Consider the following 22,202-nt stretch of genomic DNA (forward strand, 5'->3'; position numbering starts at 1 on the left):
GCCTATCAACAGTCCATGGAAAAGAGGCCTTAGCCATAGACCCTGAACGAGCATGCAGATGAATGTTTCTGACAAGAATCTGCTAAGATTAGCTGTTCCAGGAGTGTGTGATTCAATGTCTACTGCAACCAAAGAGATCAGCAGCACTGCCAGGCAACTGTTATTGATTAACCACTTGCCGACCGCGCACTCATACCGCGCGTCGGCAAAGTGGCAGCTGCAGGACCAGCGACGCAGTATTGCGTCGCCAGCTGCAGGCTGATTAATCAGGAAGCAGCCGCTCGGGCGAGCGGCTGCTTCCTGTCAAATCACGGCGGGGGGCTCCGTGAATAGCCTGCGGGCCGCCGATGGCGGCTCGCAGGCTAAATGTAAACACAAGCGGAAATAATCCGCTTTGTTTACATTTGTACGGCGCTGCTGCGCAGCAGCGCCGTAAGGCAGATCGGCGATCCCCGGCCAATCAGCGGCCGGGGATTGCCGCCATGTGACAGGGGACGTCCCGTCACTGGCTGCACAGGACGGATAGCGTCCTGTGCAGCCCTGATCTCCGGGGGGGGGGAGCAGGTAGGAGAGGGAGGGGGGAATTTCGCCGCGGAGGGGGGCTTTGAGCTGCCCCCCCCCCGCCAGCCACATGCAGGCATGAGAGATCGGACCCCCCCAGCACATCATCCCCCTAGTGGGGAAAAAAGGGGGGTGATCTGATCTCTCTGCCTGCTACATAATCTGTGCTGGGGGCTGCAGAGCCCACCCAGCACAGATCACTCAGCACAGCGCTGGTCCTTAAGGGGGGGTAAAGGGTGGGTCCTCAAGTGGTTAAAAGGAAATCAATATGGCAGCCTCCATACATCTCTTACTTCACGGTTTCTTTAATATTAATGAGGGAGAATGTTGCCACTCAGGCAGCATGTGAGTGACCAGGCTAATGTAACCAAGACTACCTAACCTACTAAAAGCCACTTAGTGTATTGCTCCCTTAAGAGAGTGCAAATCAAGTCACAGGCACCAACCATGATGACGAAACCACCATCACAGAGACCACCAAAAAGTATTAACCATTCAAACTTGATCTATTAAAAAAGAACAAGCACGTACCAGTCAGAAAAATTATTGGAAAAGAAGATACACTTGGATCATGTCAACATTCACATCTTCATTCACAAACCCATGAAAGAGTAACCAAAAAAAATTACTTCTCTGACCTTACACAAATGAGAAGGCCTCACTTTCAAGTTTTTTGTTTCTTTCTCTAAAATCCATGAAAAAACGCAATAAAGGCTTAGATTTTTGGTGGATGCAAAAATGTTTACGTTGAAAAATTAAAAAAGAGTTGCAAATGAAAAAAACAAATTAAAAACTTCAAACATAAAAGGAGTGCAGATAACCTGAAATTTTTCTAAAGTTATTTGGAATTGTGAAACCTTTCAAGATAGTTCTTAGCAGAGTTCCGTGTAACCACTGTTCTATTCCATCCTGGTCATGTACTTGTCCATCTCCACTGTGGCAGAGGAGTCCACCTCTGCCAAACCAAGCCAGTAGCAGCTCTCTCCACTCATGTCAGATGGTCTCTCCTTGTTTAAAGCTCCTTTTCTTCTATTGAATGTCCAGATCATAGTGGCTTCCCAGACTTTACTACTGCCTGTTTCTCATCTAAAGGATCCATCTCCGTCAAGACACAATTGAATATCAGCTGTGTCCACTTTGTTAGAAAACCTATTGGATAGAGGAAGTAGAATAAACGTCAGCAAACAATTTTAATGTTCTTAGAAACACCTACCTGTTTAGTTACCGCATGCCATTTACCTCCTCAAAAGATCTGTCTGCGCCTCACCTGCTTGCTAGTCCTGTGCATAAGATGCATATAACTGCAGTGAGTCAGTGATTTTATCAGTGTGCTAACTGCTCATGATTTGTGCTGTTTGGAATGTGGGCACACCCTTTAGCACCTTTTTGATCTATTTAATATTCCTGTGAAGGACAATTTGACGCACTCTAACCTTATCCCTCTACCAAGGGACCCTTGACTGTCCTTATCCCTCAAGCCAGATGAGCCTGACCATTGCCAAGCATATGAAATTGCTGAGTTTGCCCTATTAACTGTGTTGGTTCTAGTCCCAGTGATATTGACATGTGATGACTCCTTTAGTACATTGCTCATCTTGATTACGTGGAAGTCAAGTAAAGTGACGCTATATGCACAATGTATGACCTGGAGGCTTGAGACCGCTTTTAACTTTTCACAGCCCCTACAACTATTAGCTTTTATGCTGGGTACACACGATACGTTTTTTCCCGCTCCATTCTCCACTCGATCGTTTTTTTCTGCTCGATTCTCCACTCGATTCTCTTATCTTACGCTTTTTCTATTCACGTCTGTCACAAATCGAGCATTAAAACGATCGAGAGGAATATCGGAAATGACGAAATTTATCAAACGAACGCATCTATCGAACCGGAAAAAAACGTGTGTACCTAACATAAAGCTGAGTACCCAGGGAAAGATAAGATGGGGAAATCTGCTGAAGAACGATCGTTCCCCAATCTATATTTAGGGATGCAAATGATCGTTCAAATGAAACAATATTTTCACTGAAGTCCATTGCCTTTAGAGAAAATCAGAAGCATTGTTTCCGTTGCAATTGGTCATTACCATCTTTCAAAGCAAGCATCATGGTTCGCCAGCCTTCTTTAACCATAATTTAATAAATTTTCTTTAAACGATGATTACACAATATCACACAAAATGAACTGAAATGAACAAAATGAATCTGTCAAAGTGACAGCTGATATCTTGCCGTGGGTACAGGTGTCTGCTTTATCTAGGTATTATTTTTGGGGGGTTGGGGGGAGTTGTAGATTAGACACTTTTGTAAACTGTTTTTTAAGCTGCTAGCTTTGACTTCTAAATAAATATTTTGCTTTAAAATTATTATTTAAATTTTTTTTCATGATCCCAGCTCTCCCCAGGTAATGATCACCTCTATATGTGCGTTGATAACTGGTAATTATCAGTTTCCCTTGTCCTTAGGGCCGGATTCACCATAAGGCACTGTAGGCTTGTGCCTACAGGCGCAAGATGATGGAAAGGCACTCCCCTCCTTGAGTGCCTTCCTCCTTACCTATGAAGAGTCCTAAGTGGAACATAAATGAGAGGTTGCTCACTCAGATCTCTGTATTCCTCTGACGACATCTTTCTTCAGTCGGGGCACCTCTAGCAACCTAATACCTGGGGGCGCCCGTAGCTACTTAGTATTACGGTGGCTAGAGGTACATTCAGTAAGGGGACACCTGTGGCTATCTACAACAGGCAGGAGAAGTAAGGAAGAAGTGGCCAGCAAGCACATTTGCAGTGCAGTTCAGCGAGGGTTTGTAGGTTTGAAGAGGGTGAAGTGTAGGGTGCCAGAACATATGTGCCTATAGGCTCCTGTGATGTAAATCCGGGCCTGAGTTCTAACACTTCCTTCACACTATGGCTGTCCTTGGAAGGAAGGTCATGAGATGTGGTAACATGTACGTTATATATACAGTTCATAGGGGGAAAAGGGAGTGTACATTTGCACTGGGACCTATGGTTCTGTAGCTATGCCACCCTGCCCCTCATAACAGCAACAGTACTGCTTACCTAACAGCTTGCCAATGCATGGCGGCCTTTTAGACTCCGGTAGATAAACCCCCATGAAATAGACTGGAATACCAGAAAGGGCAATGCCGATTCCAATGAGAGAGTTCACAGTATCACTGTATAAAGGGACGGCAATCAAGAAGAGCGTACACAAGCAGAACGTAATTGGATAGAACAGGCTGAGCTGAAAAGACAGAGAAAGAACACGCTGTTATAATCATTCATTTCAGACTACAGCACAATACCACAATAGCAAACAAATAACAGTGATAAATCAAAGTACTATAAACGATAGTACTGATAGTTTGGTTTGCCATAGTAAGGGCAGACGAAGATAATGTGGACTCTCCTCAGCACATTAGTGCACTGTGGAATGGGACCTTAACTACTTAAAGAGGAACTGTTGCAAAAATCTTAAAATTTAAAAACACATACAAATAAGAAGTACGTTTCTCCCAGAGTAAAATGAGCCATAAATTACTTTTCTCCTATGTTGCTGTCACTAAAGGCAGCCATACACTGGTCGATGTGCCATCAGATCGACCAGCTGACAGATCCCTATCTGATCGAATCTGATCAGATAGGGATCGTATGGCTGCCTTTACTGCAAACAGATTGTGAATCGATTTCAGCCTGAAACCGATCACAATCTGTTCAGCTGCTCCTGCCGCCTGTCCTCCCCCCGCGCATACATTACCTGACGCTGGCTCCCGGGCATCTTCTCCACGCTGCACCGCTCTGTTCTTGCTCCATCTCGGCGCTTCCTGTGTCACTCCGTGACCAGGAAGTTCAAATAGAGCGCCCTCTATTTGAACTTCCTGGGTCACTGCAGTGACCCAGGAAGCGCCGGGATGGAGCGGGTGCAGCGCTGAGAAGATGCGGAGAAGACGCCCGGGAGCCCGCATCAGGTAATGTATATTTCATCGGATCGGCCGCCGCTAGCGACGCGCACTTTACCCGCGGGCGATCGAGGGTAATTTCCCGCACGGCGCGATCGACGGACCGATCCGATTTCGGGAGGAAATCGGATCGTCGGCGGCGTTTACCGCGAACGATTGGCAGCAGATTCGATCCCAGGATCGAATCTGCTGTCGAAACGGCCGGGAATCGGGCCAGTGTATGGCCACCTTTACAGTAGGTAGTAGATATCTGACATTACCGACAGGTTTTGGGCTAGTCCATCTCTCCATAGGGGATTCTCAGCATGGCCTTTATTCTTTATAAAGACATTCCCTGAAAATGATTAATACAAAGATGCTGGCCAGCTTCCCTGCTCGCTGCACACTTTTTTTGGCAGCTGGACGGAGCAACTGCCATTCACTAAGTTCTTTTAAAAATAAAGAAAACCCTAAGAACCCCCCTATGAGTAGATGGGCTAGTCCAAAATCTGTCGCTTCTGTCAGATTTCTACTACTTACTGTAAGTGACAGCACCATAGGAGAAAAGTAACTTATGGCTCATTTTACTCAGGAAGAAATGTACTTCTTATTTGTATGTGTTTTAAATTTTAAGATTTTCACGACAGTTCCTCTTTAAGTACCAAGGTGATTGAAATCTATGCCCTGTTTTGGTGGGCTCCTGGCTGGCAGGGCAAAGATTTCAATCACCGCCCGCAGCGCACATTTGCCGTTTCCGTCGCTCCCAGCCCATCGCGCCGCTTAAACCCGACGTCTTTTGCCACAGTTCACTGGCTCTGCCTGTCTCTATGACGGCAGAGCTGTGTGAGTTAGGAGCCGATTTCACTGGCTCCTGGCCTTGTCTATCAATGCAAGCCGCCCTCATTGGCTTACATTGATAGACACGGTCAAGACACGGAGCCAATGAAAGCAGCTCCTGACCGGCTCACATGACTCTGCCGGCTGTCAGCAGGATCCTGGCGTGCGTCGGTGACGGCGATTGCAGCGCCAATTCGTTGGGATTCCGTCGTCTTTGTAACAGCAGTCTCTGGTCCTTATGGGGGCAGAGACCGCTGGTAATTAAGTGGTTAAAAAGGAACAGCAAAAATGACGTAATGAATAAAACTGCTTATTTTTACAATATTCATTTATAGATTATTTAGTCAGTGTTTGCCCATTGTAAAATCTTTCCTCTCCCTGATTTACTGTACATTCTGAAATTTATCACTGGTGGTGACATCTATAGTTCTGTCAGGTGACCTATACGGAATGTTCGTTACTGAGAGTTCTAAGTACAGAGGGAGATACTTGCTTGACAGTTGGAAAAAGCTGTTATTTCCCACAAAGCAGTGAGGTTCAGACAGCAGACTGTCAGGATCATGGTCATGACATCACAATGTGGGAGAACTTTCACCACAATATCAGCCACACAGATCCCCCTCCCCCCAATGATCTATTAGAGAAAAGGAAACAATGGCCTCAATTCACTAAGCTTAACTCCTGTCTTTAATAACTCTTCTGAGCTGTTTTACAGTTATCACAATTATATCACCATGGTGATAACTGTAAAACAGCTCAGAAGAGTTATTAAAGACAGGAGTTAAGCTTAGTGAATTGAGGCCTATATCTTCTGGCTTACAGTTACAGTTCCTCTTTAAAGTGTCTCAGGTGCAGGTTCAGGCTCCACCTTCACTATAAGAGACTGCTTAGGGAAGGAAGGCAGAAAAGCAAGCCAAGGCGCTTCAGTGCCTTCAGCTAGACAGAATACTGTTACAGCAATGGTAGACACTTCTATACTGACAGCTTTCTACTACTGATAAAACATAGTTAATACAGGTTTGGTGCTACCTGGGCTTACACATGTACTCTCTTCCTGGCATTTTCAGTTTCAGCTTTTTTAGTTAATTCTGAATCAGTGAATTTGATTTGGTTTATTTATTTACTTATTTACATGGCATCACAGATCATAAAGAAAACCTGGACATATATATGAGGAGTCTTTCTGACACATATTAGACTTGAAAAAACCTATTTGATTTTTTGGGATTGCAGGGGATTCCTGAATAAAACATCCCTGCTCCTCCATTAATAGAGCTATGCCATCATTCTCCTCCCCACCAAGGCAACGACCCTGATATTGTCATCCCTCCATACATGTGGCCCACAGGCTGCTATTATGTCATGTCCCAAATATAACTAATACCGCCATAATGCTCCTTATATAAGCAGTACTGTCATTGTCAGCTCTATAACACAAGTGAATCCATGTCTCTCCTTTACCAAATGCTGCTGTTATATTGAGTCCCAGCTACAAACAGTAAAGCCATAATGTTCCCCCTTAATACTAGTTTTGTAATGGTCTATCTCTGAAAGAGACTCTGTAACAAAATGTTCCGCCTTATTTCTTCTATCTAAGTTCCTATTCCTGTTCTAATGTGGTCTGTCTTACTGCAGCCTTTCCTAGTTGCACAGTGGCTGTATTATCTCTGTTATATAATCTAATCTTTCCTGTGTCAGCTTTGTCGGCTGAGGCAGGAATGTGCTGCTCTGCTGTTATGGGCAGAAGTGATACACACCCTCTCCACACCCCCTCCACACTCCCTCCAGCCTCTGTATGAGTCACAGACTGAGCTTCTCTCAGCCTACCACATGCTGGTTAGAAGCCATGTCTTTTGTTTGTAAACACTGCCTAAAACTGGCAATTACAAGCCAGGATTGCAGCATGGAGTGGCAGAAACAGCACAGAGGGGCCCAGGAGAACATAATGAATAGAATGGTATGCTTTTTATTGTAAGGATTTTAGAGTACAGATTCTCTTTAATACAAGTGCATTCATGTCTCCCCAAATACTGCCATCATGTCATATAGCACCAATAACCTGTAGCACAATAATGTGGCCAGATCACAAGTGCTGTCATTGTCTCCCCATACTGCAAGTGCAACCCTATTTCCGATACAACAAGACCTGACATAAGGTCCCCATATAACAAGTGGAGCCATGTCTTCCCTTTAAAGTAAATGAGAATTGAAAAGAAAAAAAATGAACCAGATACTTACCTATGGAGAGAGAAGGCTCTGGGCCCTATGGAGCCTTCCCGCACCTCTCACAGTCCCCATGTTCCAGTGATGGCTCCTCCGTAGCAGTATACAACCAATTGGTCAAATACTGCTTTCTGCCACCAAAGGAGGCTTTGGAAATCTTGAAGAGCCCGAGTGCTCCCGAAGATAGGTGGCTCCGTACTGTGCCTGCTCTGGCATGCTCCCGCACGTGCAGTATGGAGCCGCTTGTCTTCGGGAGCACTCAGGCTCTTGAAGACCTCCGAAGCCTCCCGCGGCAGAGGAATCAAACGGGGAGCCGCTGCTTAAATGAGGAGACCATGAGAGGAGAAGGAATGCTCTAAGCAGGGGTCCCCAACCACCGGGCCGCGGCCCACTGCCGGTCCGTTGGCAGTTTCCAGCTGGGCCGCGGCGGGTCTGTCATCTTGCCCCTCCCCCCCCGCGGCCGCCGCTTCTGTTACTTTATGAGCGGGCGGCCGCTTCCGGATTCCCCCAGGCGCCGCTCTCCTTCATGAAGTACTATCTCCGCCTATAACAGCAGCGCGTCTTGCGTCTGCTGTAAGGAGGGAAGGAGGTGGGGCAGCAGTTCCCATGGTAGCGGCGATGCATATCGCCGCTGCCCCGCCTCCTTCCCTCCTTACATCAGACGCAAGACGCGCTGCTGTTATAGGAGCAGGAGATAGTACTGCATGCATGAAGGAGAGCGGCGCCTGGGGGAATCCGGAAGCGGCCGCCCGCCCTCTCATAAGGTAACAGAAGCGGCGGCCACGGGGGCACCACCTACGCATACTGGGCACTATACTAGCCATGCTGGACACTATACTAGCCATGCTGGGCACTGTACTAGCCATGCTTGGACACTATACTAGCCATGCTGGGCACTATACTAGCTATAGCTGAGCACTATACTAGCCATGCTGGGCACTGTACTAGCCATGCTGGGCACTGTACTAGCCATGCTGGGCACTGTACTAGCTATAGCTGAGCACTATACTAGCCATGCTAGGCACTGTACTAGCCATGCTGGGCACTGTACTAGCCATGCTGGGCACTGTACTAGCCATGCTGGGCACTGTACTAGCCATGCTGGGCACTATACTAGCCATGCTGGGCACTATACTAGCCATGCTGGGCACTATACTAGCCATGCTGGGGCACTATACTAGCCATACTGGGCACTATACTAGCCATGCTGGGCACTATATACTAGCCATGCTGGGACACTATACTAGCCATGTTGGGCACTATACTAGCCATGTTGGGCACTATACTAGCCATACTGGGGCACTATACTAGCCATGCTGGGCACTATACAAGCCATACTGGGGCACTATACTAGCCATACTGGGGCACTATACTAGCCATGCTGGGACACTATACTAGCCATGCTGGGACACTATACTAGCCATGCTGGGACACTATACTAGCCATGCTGGGACACTATACTAGCCATGCTGGGGCACTATACTAGCCATACTGGGCACTATACTAGCCATGCTGGGGCACTATACTAGCCATGCTGGGGCACTATACTAGCCATGCTGGGGCACTATACTAGCCATGCTGGGCACTATACTAGCTATAGCTGGGCACTATACTAGCCATGCTGGGCACTGTACTAGCCATGCTGGGCACTGTACTAGCCATGCTGGACACTGTACTAGCCATGCTGGGCACTGTACTAGCCATGCTGGGCACTGTACTAGCCATGCTGGGCACTGTACTAGCCATGCTGGGCACTGTACTAGCCATGCTGGGCACTATACTAGCCATGCTGGGCACTATACTAGCTATAGCTGGGCACTATACTAGCCATGCTGGACACTGTACTAGCCATGCTGGACACTGTACTAGCCATGCTGGGCACTGTACTAGCCATGCTGGGCACTGTACTAGCCATGCTGGACACTGTACTAGCCATGCTGGGCACTATACTAGCCATGCTCGGGCACTATACTAGCCATGCTGAGCACTGTACTAGCCATGCTGGGTACTGTACTAGCCATGCTGGGCACTGTACTAGCCATGCTGGGCACTGTACTAGCCATGCTAGGCAGTTTACTAGCCATACTAGGGCACTACCGACCCATACTGGACTATACTAGCTATACTGGTCACAATACTAGCTATACTGGGGCACTATACTAGCTACACTGGGGTAACTATACTAGCCATACTGGGCCAACTAAACTCCCTATACTGAGGCAACTATGCTAGCTATGCCGCAGCACCCCAGCCCCTCCCCCCGTAACCCGCTGCGCACGACACTGTCCACTAGGTCGCGCGTGCAATAAGCCCCCCCCCCCCCCGGCCCCGGAAAAAAATTTGGTCAGTAAGTGGTCCCCGGGCCGGAAAAGGTTGGGGACCCCTGCTCTATAGGACCCAGAGCCTTCTCTCTCCTTCGGTAAGTATCTGGTTGATATTTTTTTTGTAGAGTCTTATTAGCTTTAACAAGCCTTGACATTGTGCCTCTCTCTAACATTTGCAGCCATGCCTCCCCTATAAAAATGCACATTAAGACAGACGTGCAATACCAATCTCGCAGGCTGTCCTGGGAAACTATCTCTGTAGACTGTACTTCAGTTATTCCACTATTCATACTGTGGATTGGCAAAGATGATATTAAAATCACCCCACCTTAACGGGTCTTGGCCTGTCAGGGTCCTTCCAGCGTAAGTAGATTTGTCCAGCAATAGACAGTCCAACAAAGAACCAGTAACTGAAGCTGTAGTAATTGATGAGCTGGAAGACATCTTTCACCGACAAGTAGACAAGGGTAGCAGCACACTGCAGGAATCAAATACATGACCGTATTAGTATATAAGTCAGCTCTTCCACCACCTTTTACAAGAAAGGTACATTTTAATTGGAAAAATGGTTGTGCATGCATTACTTTCATTGCCAATAAATGCAATTGATGTTCAAGATGTGTGTTGCAGATTTTAAAGGACACAGACAAAAATACATAAAGCGTATAGATATACATAATACAGTACCTACAATATAAATATAAAAACATATCCATTGACCTACAATATAAATAAATATAAAAACATATCCATTGACATGAGGGTGAGCACTCAGAGAAAATCCCATTCTGGGGTCCCACTGATAGTGGATGTGTTTTGGTTTATTGCTCTTATTAGTCACTCATGTACACAGTAAGATTCATTGACTTTTTTCTTTGTTATAACTAGATTTTACATCCCCTTTCAGACAGGAGAGAGAACTGCATGCTCCTGGCTGCTGCTCACGAGCCCGATTCTGGTGCAATTTTAATGCAGCTTGTGTGTCAAGAGTTGATGTTAAGCGGCGGCAGAGAAACAGAGAACCGCGACACAGCTGCGGCTCTTTGGGGGGGGGGGGGGGGGCATGTCCAGCGGCAATACCGAGCACTATCAAGTGCCCAGCCAGTGCAGGAGAGCATCAGTTGCCCGTCTGAAAGAGGCCTAAGTGAACATAGAGTATAAAGTTCATTTACTGCTATGCTTCAGACTTCCTTCCAAGCTGACAGGACACCTCCAGTCACAAGACTGCCATTATTGACCATAAGCCTTCTATTATAAACCCAGCTACCCAGAACAGCATTACACTGTACATGTAGAAATAAATGGTGATTTACATTGCAGCTGCAGCAGAAGCCTTTAACTGCTTAGGGGAGGCTGTACTAGGTACAGAGATCAAACAGGGACAAGTTAAGGGTTGGCTATTCCTTTTTACACAAGGTGCTCCACATCTGTAGTGTTCAAGTTACACACACACTACTTTTTGTCCTAAAGAAGCAGGTAGGTACCGCAAAATGCATTAGATGCAGTAAACTGGATAATTCTCACTCTGCTTCCTCTTCATACTGCTTTCCAGCTGTTTACCTCTTCCCACCTATCTGAGTTTGTTCCTTTTAGCTAGGGGCCTCTCCTGTAAAATTAGATCCAGTAGGTTTTGTTTATTTTTTCTTTAAATGTGACCCACCATACTGCGAAGAAGATTCCTATATATCTGCATGGAGATGGAATTCTCCACATGCCTGTTACAGTGGTTGCAGTTCAGCAACCTAGTTTTGTTAGTAACATTCTTTTACCCGTTATCCCATTCTTTAGAATACTGCACTATATTGGCACTCCTGGTTTCTTTGTCTTTTTCGGTTCCTGGAACTTTCAATCTCATTCACCAGGTACAATCATTATTCCTTTTCGGAGTGGATGGTGGAAAAATATCAGCTGTGAACTTAAAATGATCCTGACATGACACATAACATTATAACAGAAACATGTGTATATAGTGCACCAGCACTACCTGGAACTAGCTTGTGTCCGTTTTTACTTTTTTCTCTCACTGTAAGGGTTAATAATACAGGGTTCTAAATAACAGTTTCTATACAGTATACTGGAACTGCAAAGTAATACTTTCATTGATAACTACACTGTGTGGCTGAGAAAAACACTTCTGAGTGCAACAGATGAGTTGAGTAGGTCATGATCTGTCTGTATGGTAGCTGAATAAACATTTCAAAACTGCCATCACGGATCTGAAACAGTCAAATCCTCAAAACTAGATTTTAAACTTTCAAAATTAGAATGTGGGACGTCCTAGTTAGAATTAGGTCTACAGATATATTTGCTTATCTCATCAGTATATTTTCCCTCCAGGTTTGCTTTAACAGTATATGTTAATATAAGCTTTAAAGAGACTCTGTAACAAAATGTTCAGCCTTATTTATTCTATCCTATAAGTTCCTCTACCTGTTCTAATGTGGTCTGTCTTACTGCAGCCTTTCCTAGTTGCACAGTGGCTGTATTATCACTGTTATATAATCTAATCTTTTTTCCTTTGACGGCTTTGTCGGGCTCAGGCACTCAGGCAGGAATGTGCTGCTCTGCATGTGATAGGATAGAAGCTATACACACCCTCTCCACGTCCCCCCCAGGCTCTGTGTGAGTCACAGACTGAGCTCCTCTCAGCCTATCACAAGCTGGTTAGTTTGTTTGTAAACACTGCCTAAAACTGGCAATTACAAGCCAGGATTGCAGCAGGGAGTGGCAGAAACAGCACAGAGGGGCCCAGGAAAACATAATGAATAGAATAGTATGCTTTTTATTGTAAGAATTTTAGAGTACAGATTCTCTTTAAAGTAGATAGGCGAATGATTTGCATTTGCATATATAATTATGTAGCGAATGCAAATGGAATGGCAGTGGCAGAGTTCCAGCACTGTGCTTTGCCACAACCAGATCCAACATTGGGCGGCTTGCTGGTACTTGTGTACTGTTGGAACACACTTACCTCCTATCTCTGTCTATGCTGAAGTCAGATAATTGCAACCTCCAACAGCTTGCTCATCCTTGGAATCTCTGTTCTGACTGCCTACTACCTGCTTTCCTTAGATTCTTCATCACTGCTGCTGCTACTACATGGTAATCCTGCCATTTCATTTTGCCTCACTTGCAAGTCTCCCTTTGGGGTTTTTCTCTAGTAAGCACATGTGCCTATTTTTTATTTTTTTGGAAGATGTTCAGCAGGAGCACTGCTGTAAATATTACATTGACCTTTCACAGTGTTCACCAAATCTGTCCTCAAGGCCCACCAACAGTGTATGTTTTGTGGAAATCCACAGAGGTAGATAATTCGCTCCAGTGAGACACTAATTACCTCACCTGTGTATGTTTGTGGTTTTCTGCAAAACATGTACTGTTGGTGGGCCTTGAGGACAGGGTTGGGGAACTCCGACCTATTAGATTCACCAATTAAGGTGATATTCTGCATCATTATTTGCTTTATATATGAAAACAAAATTAGGGGAGAAGGTGGTGATATTTACAAACTTAAAGAAAACCTCCACCCTACGGAGCATCCATGGTGGCCCTCACCCTCATGTCCAGCCCACCCACCTGACATCTTTCATTGGTATTCATGCTGTGGGCAGAAGTGCCCATAGTACTTGCAGCCTAGGAGCCTTGGACTGTGCCATGCATGCTCAATAGACAAAAACAGGATAGCGGAAAGAGGGGAGGCAGCCATGAAGGGTTCCTAAGGATATGTGAGAGGGGGTCGGCAACTGGGTGAAACCAATTATGGTGCCTGTACATGGTACAATAAAAACGTTCGACTCTCCCGGTTATCCGACCAAAATTATTGAACAGAGTAAAAACTGAAAAAACAAACGATCATTACGTTTTTTTCAATAAAAATGTGATTGGAGATGTTGGAAAAATCTGGGTCATTGTTGTGAAATAGTATAGTGTATGGTAAGTTGTATAAGAAAATACTATTAGATGAATCGTTTTTTTCAGATTTTCGAAATGTTCATGTATGATACCTCAAAAAGAATTTTAAAAAGAATTCGACCAAACGGAATAGTCAATTAAATTCGAAAAAAATTGTACAGTGTATGGGCAGCATAAGACTGCTCAGATGTGGTCTTACTGTTTCTCCAACAATTATAGGTCCAATCTAACAATTATGCCAATGTTATCTGTAGACAGACAACATGTCACACAAAACACAAAGTTTTCATTGTAGCTACTATGATGCCGAACAGCTGTAGTTAACATCATCCTCTGTATTTACAAACTATGGCACATGACAGCGGCTGGTTACTGCTGCTCTAGTGTATCCCAGCTGTTAGCAACTGCATGTCTGTAGTCGCATTCCATGGACTACATCTCCCAGGATGCATTGTAAGGAGTGTGCAACACATACAGTAGCCGGGAGTTGGAAAAGCGGTAGATGCAGTTTCTCCGTAGAGAAGATGGTGGATCTCATACGGACTGGGGGCCAGATGATCAGCACCCCTCGTAGGTATGTAGTGGCGCTCACCCAGGGACGGATCTAGACCAAGTTGCCCCAAGTTGCGCCTGGGGCAAGGTCAGGTTTTGGCGCCTAAACTGCCATTTCCCATCCAAATTTTGCTGCCTTTTTAAGAATTCAACAAACTGCGCCTGGGGCAAGAGACCCGCTTTCCCCCCCCCCCCCCCCCCAGGAATTCAACAAACTGCGCCTGGGTCAAGGAACCCGCTTCCCCCCCCCCCAGGAATTCAACAAACTGCGCCTGGGGCAAGAGACCCGCTTCCCCCCCCCCCCCCCAGGAATTCAACAAACTGCGCCTGGGGCAAGAGACCCGCTTTCCCCCCCCCCCCCCCCAGGAATTCAACAAACTGCGCCTGGGGCAAGAGACCCGCTTCCCCCCCCCAGGAATTCAACAAACTGCGCCTGGGGCAAGAGACCCGCTTGCCCCCCCCCCTAGATCCGTCCCTGCGCTCACCCCAACTGCACAATCCATTACAAACCTCCCTTAAAGGGGAACTTCAGCCTAAACAAACATACTGTCATTAAGTTACATTAGTTATGTTAATTAGAATAGATAGGTAATATAATTTTTTTACCCACCCTGTTTTAAAAGAACAGACAAATGTTTGTGATTCATGGGGGCTGCCATCTTTGTCATGGGGGCAGCCATCTTTTTGGTTGAAAGGAGGTGACAAGGAGCAGGAGACACAGTTCCAACTGTCCTGTGTCCTGATAACCCCTCCCAGCTAGGCTTCAAATGTCAAATTCAAAATGTAAAAAAGAAAAAATTTGCACCAAAACAGCAGAACGAGAGCAACAACATCAGAAATTCCATCATGCTTTGCACAGCATCAGGGGAAAAAAGCCCGGGCAGTTTTCTTCTGTGCAGCTAAAAATGAGGCTTGGATAAGAGAAAAAAAGTTTTGATGCTGTTAATCTGTTAAAGAAACACCAGGCCTTTTCAGTGCTGCTGAGTCGATTTTTAGTCCGGAGGTTCACTTTAAGAGAAGGTGCATTTAAGAAAAAAATATTTTCTTGTGCTCAGTTGTCTTTAAGCAGGCAGCAATCACGGTTTGATTTTTCAAGCTAATCCAGTAACTTTGCTCCTGCTGGAGACTGATCAACACCAATATGCTGAGTTCAACTTCTGATTGCTTGTGGGCAATATAAGTAGATTAAACGCGTTAGTAAATCTCTATCAATCAAGCAGAGGAAGTAGCAGAGATGGACTGGATGATACAATTCTAGGACTGGATGATACAATTCTAGTAATTCAATTGATTCTGTATAGATCTCTGCTGAAAGCTAACACACATATCTGAGTAAGCAGTGTAGTAGAGAATCAATCACTGCCTGACTGCTATAATGGGACATGTACTTGCTATACTGACAACCTGTGTGTGGCTAGACTCAGACATGACATGGCCCTAAGTCAGGGACAGCCGACTTCCAATCTGATGAGTTTTGGGACAGCATAGATTTGATCTGTTTACTGGGATGGGAAGCTATGCCTTCACCCATCGTTATGAGAAATCTGTCTATTCACTGGGAAAAATTTTCACAGTTGAAATGATTCATAAGAGCATTGATATGATTGCTGCAGATTAACATGGGGACATAAAAGTGAATACTCCTCACATTGAACAGAAGGGCGGTCACTGGTGTAAAGCGTTCTAGGTGTATTAAACACAACATATCAGGGAGGTGTCCTTCTCTCGCTCCAACAAAGAACAGCCTGCAGAGACAACAAGAAACAGATATTGTCAATGAGAATGACAGTTAATTACACATGCCAAACAAAAGTAGCGTGCGCTGTTGGAAGGACTTGCCGTTTCCGCACATCGATATTGCAGACGACCAACTCATTTAAATACTGACTAGACACAATATTTATGTCGTGCTTTTCTCCTGGCGGACTCAAGGCTCCAGAGTTGCAGCCACTAGAGCGCGCTCTACAGGCAGTAGCAGTGTTAGAGAGTCTTGCATTCGCTCACTCTTGTAGAGTACTAGAGTGAGTGAACGGACCTCGGCTCTGGATGGTGCCATGCATGGGATATCTGCACATGCGGCTTCCTGTAACTATAGTAACCCAGCTGGTATCTGAGGGGCAGAGAGGAGAAAGGTTGAATGATGCAAGCCATCAGAAGCGGATATAGTCATGGGTGGTGTCCCTGCCCCCCTGCATAAGCCTCCAATTAAGCCCCCCACATGAAAAGGCCATCAGGTTTCCTGACCCTAAGGACCCACCCATCGTCCACCCACTCCAGTCAGTGTTCTCCACAGAAATGTTTTCCACTTGGCTGGCATGAAAAAATACCTGGGTGGGGCAAGATCAGAGAATGCAGGGCTGGCTCTTTGCTGCACAACTCTGATTACAGCAGAGTAGGAAGTGAGCCAATGACAGTTGGGTGCTCACCAAAAGCACCCGGCTAAAAGAGCCTGGAGAGAACACTGCCAGAAAGTGCACACTTTGTAACCACTGTACCTATGTGTACCTGACACATGGACTTCTTGTGCACCAAATTAAGTTTTGCTACCAGAGCCATCTGTTCACCTCTCTTTCCATTTATAATGCATACTTTCGCTACTGGTTACACAACCCTCACACCACCCTGCTTACCAGGACACTGTAGTGCCAGCTACCTATTATCTACTTTTTAATATTAGTAACGAAAAACAATTCCCAGCAATCAGCTGCTAGCATAGCAATAATCCGTTGCTATTCATAGCCCCATCACAGATCTGCAGTGAACAAGGCCATGGGAGGGCTGCATATAGTGAATCCTCACTGAACCAAAGTCATCCTGTTTGTCACAGTCTTACAATGTATTAGAAGTCAGCTGTGCTCAATTTGGTAACAGCTGCCTGGCAACTAGACCAATGTCACACTCAATATGCAGCTATATATAGATATGGATCTGAACGGAGGGGATTGCTCTTATCATCAAGAGAGGAACCTCACTTTAAAAATATTTTTTAACATCCATAAATACATCTCCTTTGACAAAGCAGCATAGTTTCAAAACATAGTTTCTTTTTAAAGCTTTTTGAGCCTAAAACCATGTCACTGCTATGTCAATGCAGATATACTGATAGATTTAAACGAAGGCCTCGCTCACATCTCTTCAACGCAGATGGCCGTGCGAACGGAACACAGCACATACGATCGCACGCCATCTGCACCGCTGCTGATCCCATCCATTGGCAGTGATGGGATCAGCTCTGCGCTTGCAGGCAAAATGCAAGCAGCAGTACGCAAGCGCTTCATAGCACATCATACTGCTGCACAGCGCAGTAGATGTGAATGGTAGAAGGGCTGTCTATGCCCTTCTGCCGTTCTTGTGTTTCAGCACATCATACGCGCTTCCAAATGCGCACGGAAGCGCAATAGGATGTGAACGAGGCCTAATGCTTTTTGAAATAAATGCTTTAAAGACATTCAATTTTAACAGGTGATCTATGCAAAATCAGTCCAAACCTGGAGGCTGCAAGGATGGAAGAGTTAAGCCCACCAAAACAGGAAAGTGCCACAGCCAAGGGGATGGTCCAACTGAATATGCCATATACCATATCGGCAAATGTCTGAGGGGAGAAGACAAATTACGGTGTTAAGACACTTTCGCAGAGAGCAGGCTAAATGTTTTCCACACACTAATGTATAAAATGTTCTATACAGTCTCACAAAAAAGATACAAACATTAAAGGACTATCGTCAAAAACATATAATGTAGAATGCATGCGCATGAATATACAGTACATTTTTTCTAGAGTAAAATGCACTATAACTTACATTTTTTCCTATGTCACTGTCACTTACAGTAGGTAGTGAAAATCTGACAGATGTTGCACTTGTCCATCTCCTCATGGGGGATTCTTAGGTATTTCTTTATTTGCAATAGCACTTTAGTGCTTTTGTGAAAAATAAGGGAACTACTGAGAATTCCCCATGAGGAGATGGACTCTGTATGTTGTATATTGGTGTAAACCATTGTCAGTATTATTTTGTACCCCCTGTTGGTTTCCTACTTTGTACAGTGCCACGGAATATGTTGGAACTTTATAAATCAATAATAATAATAATAATAATCTCCACAAGGTTATGGGAGCTATTACAGGTAGCCAGGGGAACGATAAAATAAAAAAAAATTAAATTCAAAATAAATTACAAGTATTCTTTAAAGCTCCAAAAGTAAATTCCTTGTAAAAACATCCCGAGCTGGATTGGCCGAACAATTAATGAGCAATTTAGTAAAAAAAACAACCTGTTAAAAAGGTCCCTCAACTGTACTAATGCTGCTACCTCCATCACCAACTTCCACACAAACAATTGTGAGCGGCCTACAGAGCAGCTGAGAATCCATCCAGGCACACCATACTTTTGACCTGGCAATGGTGATATGGGCTTGCTTATCACTAGACATTAAGGACATCGTAGTTATTAATACTTTACACTATATTTAGTATTAGTAGTACTTTACACTGTAAATACCAGACTGTCCTTCTGGGTTTTGATTTTCTCCTTTGTACCTATGTGATGGGTTTTGCTTATATACTTTGTTATCAATCATAGTGACACTGTACAGCTTAATATTGAGTTTTTGATCTTATTTATTTCTGACTTATGTTATTATGGCGTTTCTAGGGAGCTGGGAGGGAGCAGTGAGGAAGGCGCACCCGGCACAGTGATGGAGGGTGAAGCAGCGGCACAGTGGGACTCAGCCCACACCCTCTGTACACCCCCTGGGAAGGCGAGGAGCTGGAGGGAGGGTTGAGTGCACCTATACCTGGCTGACCTATACTGGGGCACCTGTACCTGGCTAACCTATACCAGCCTAAGCCATACTGGGTGACCTATACCTGGCTAACCTATACTGGGGGGCACCTATACCTGGCTAACCTATACTGGGGCAGCTATACCTGGATACCTATACTAGGGCTCCTATACCTGACTGACCTATACTGGAAGCACCTATACTGGGGGCACCTATATGTGGCTGACCTACACTGGGGCACCTATACCTGTCTAACCTATACTGGGGGCACCTATACCTGGCTAACCTATACTGAGGCACCTACACCTAGCTAACCTAAACTAGGGCACCTATACTTAGTTACCTATACTGGGGCACCAATACCTGGATAACCTATACTTGGCTAACCTATATTGGGGCACCTATACCTGGATAACCTATACTGGGGCACCTATACCTGGTAAACCTATACCAGGCTAAGCCATACTGGGGCTAACCTATACTGGGGGCACCTATACCTGGCTAACCAATACTGGGGGCATCTATACCTGTCTAACCTATACTGGGGCATCTATACCTTGCTAACCTATACTGAGGCACCTATACCTGGCAACCTATACTGGGGCACCTATACCTGGCTAACCTATGCCAGGCTAAGCCATACCGGGGCTAACCTATACTGGGGCCACCTATACCTGGCTAACCAATACTGGGGGCACCTATACCTGTCCAATCTATACTGGGGCCACCTATACCTAGCTAACCTATACTGGGGCACCTATACCTGGCTAACCTATACTGGGGGCACCTATACCTAGCTAACCTATACCTGGCAACCTATATTGGGGCACCTATACCTGGCTAACCTATACTGGAGCACCTATACCTGGCTAACCTATAGTGAGGCACCTATACTTTGCTACCTATACTGGGGCACCTATACCTGGATAACCTATATTGGGGGCCTCTAAACCTGGGGAACCTACACTGGGGCACCTATACCTGGCTAACCTATACTGGGGGAAGCTATACCTGGCTACCTATGCTGGGGGCACCTTTACCTGGCTGTCTATACTGGGGGGCCCAAGGGTCTCTCGCCCCAGGAGAAATTTAGCCTAGAAACTGTCCTGATTATGGCATAACATATTATGTGTAGAGATGAGCCAGGTGTAGCTCCGCTGCTTGTAATCGAAGTTGCAAGTAGGACTTCCTGGCCGCGGCTTGAGGGGGTGTGTGTGTGTGATAACTCTCGTTCCACGTCACTCACAAGTCTCCTTATTCAAACCAGGAAGAAGGAAGCACATGGGTGACCTGAAATGCAAGTGAACACCCCCCCCCCCCCCCCCCACCTTCCCGTGGACAATAAGTCCTATTCGTATTTTAGATTACGAGCAGTTGAGCTAATTACTGCAAATTATCTCGACGACTCTTGCTAAATAAACATTTCATGTTTAGGGGAAAAAAAAGTTTATTTTCCAATTAAGGTACACTTTAACAGAAAAGCTATTTGATTGCAGTTGATGAGGATTTCCAGGCACAAGACACAGCCATGTACTTTGCTACCCAGCCTGACCGCTATCCTATATATTTTTATTTCAAAGAACTGGAACTGAACTGGTAGTTTGCCCTCATAAAATTATAACACAAACCCAGATATGCTAGCCTAAATAAATTGGTTTGGTAAATAATTAAAAACTCATTATTAATAAGAAGTGCCATTTTATTATTAATAATATGTAATAAAAAATGAGACTGCTTTTGGTGAAAAAATAAATAAATCAGACTTCTAATTTTCCCTCAAAGAGATTGTATATTAAGTGTCCATAACACAGTCTAGGGCCAATTTATGCATGTTCCAGCATAATTCTACATTAGTGCATGTGCAATGCATGGAACACACTGCTTCACCCAGACCTTCTTCACCCTATTAGCGGATTTCACAGCGCGTGCGTGCGTGTGTGTGTTCACAGTACTGCATTGTAATGGATCAAGATATTCTAACTCACTGCAAGCAGGCATGTGCATTATGCAATTAAGCACTGAAAACTAACTTGTTTTTTTTAAATTAACAAGTATCATTATTATATCACTACATGAAAGATAGACTAAAAAAGAATTAATAGAAAGAATATATAAATAAAATATGAAAATGCTTCGAGCTAATCAGGTGTTTTACTTTATTCACTAGCTAAACCTAAACAAGAATTCAGCGTATCTGCTTGACGAATACCATACAAAGGGGTGAGCTGTGCATTCTTTACTCCAAGGCTTTTCAACCTGTGGTACGCGTACCACCGGTGGTACTTTGCTGTTGGCCAGGTGGTACACACCAGGTTTGCCTGCCACTTTATTACCCCCATGCCTCTTGTCCTGGTCCTGTCCTGCCTCCACAAAGTTTGGCTCCCCCTCCCCCGCTCCTTGCTGTGCTGCTCTGTAACATACTTCAAGACCTCAGATCAGTGGGGAAGAGACAGCCAGACAAACAGAGCACAGTGATGGCGCAGATACAGAAAGTGACATCACTGCTCGCTTCCTGTATTTGAAGTATACACGCCATCACCGTACACCCAGTGGCGTAACAATAGGGGCTGCAGCCCCTGCACCCGTAGGGCGGCTTGGGGCCCCTTTGGGGCCTGATCAGGGCTGTTTTGGGGGGCAGGAGGGGTTGGAGCATGAGGAGAGAGCATGGCCACACATTGGCGGGGAGGGGGAACAGTCCCCCCCTCCCTCGCCTCAGGCTCTCCCCTCAGCGATCCCCTCCAGCATCAATCAGTGGCAGCAGGCGGCGGGCAGGAACACATACCTTCATGCGTTCCACGCGCCGGAGGTTCCACTCTCTAAGTGTCTTCTTTAAACAGGAAGTAGTGTGAGGCACTTAGAAATTGGACCCCTCCACAGTGGAACACGGAGGTATGTGTTCCTGCCCGCCACCTGCCAGTGATTGATGTTGGAAGGGAGCGCTGAGCCCGAAGTGAGGGGGGGGACTGTCCCCCCTCCCTGATGATGTGAGGGCTACGCTCTCCCCTCTTGCTGCAACCCCTCCTGCCCCCCAAAATGGCCCGGGGGGGCCATCCAAATTTTTGAAAAAGAGCCCGG

The 22,202-nt window shown here is 45.6% G+C and overlaps 1 protein-coding gene across 2 annotated transcripts in view; it reads right to left on the reverse strand.

Annotated features, from left to right (window-relative positions):
• Nucleotides 1-319: 319 nt before the first annotated feature.
• SLC7A6 (solute carrier family 7 member 6) overlaps nt 320-22,202 on the reverse strand; it is a 101,784-nt gene continuing 79,901 nt past the window's right edge. For both annotated transcript variants that reach the window (XM_068261444.1, XM_068261445.1), the window contains 5 exons: nt 17,834-17,937; nt 15,994-16,090; nt 10,210-10,359; nt 3,620-3,803; nt 320-1,710 (listed from right to left, as the gene is read on the reverse strand). In XM_068261444.1, coding sequence (XP_068117545.1) covers nt 1,607-1,710; nt 3,620-3,803; nt 10,210-10,359; nt 15,994-16,090; nt 17,834-17,937 — 639 coding nt within the window. In that variant the 3' untranslated portion in view covers nt 320-1,606. The remainder of the gene's footprint in view (nt 1,711-3,619; nt 3,804-10,209; nt 10,360-15,993; nt 16,091-17,833; nt 17,938-22,202) is intronic.

The sequence above is a fragment of the Hyperolius riggenbachi genome, chromosome 11, assembly GCF_040937935.1.
Source record: "Hyperolius riggenbachi isolate aHypRig1 chromosome 11, aHypRig1.pri, whole genome shotgun sequence".
Taxonomy (NCBI): Eukaryota; Metazoa; Chordata; class Amphibia; order Anura; family Hyperoliidae; genus Hyperolius; species Hyperolius riggenbachi.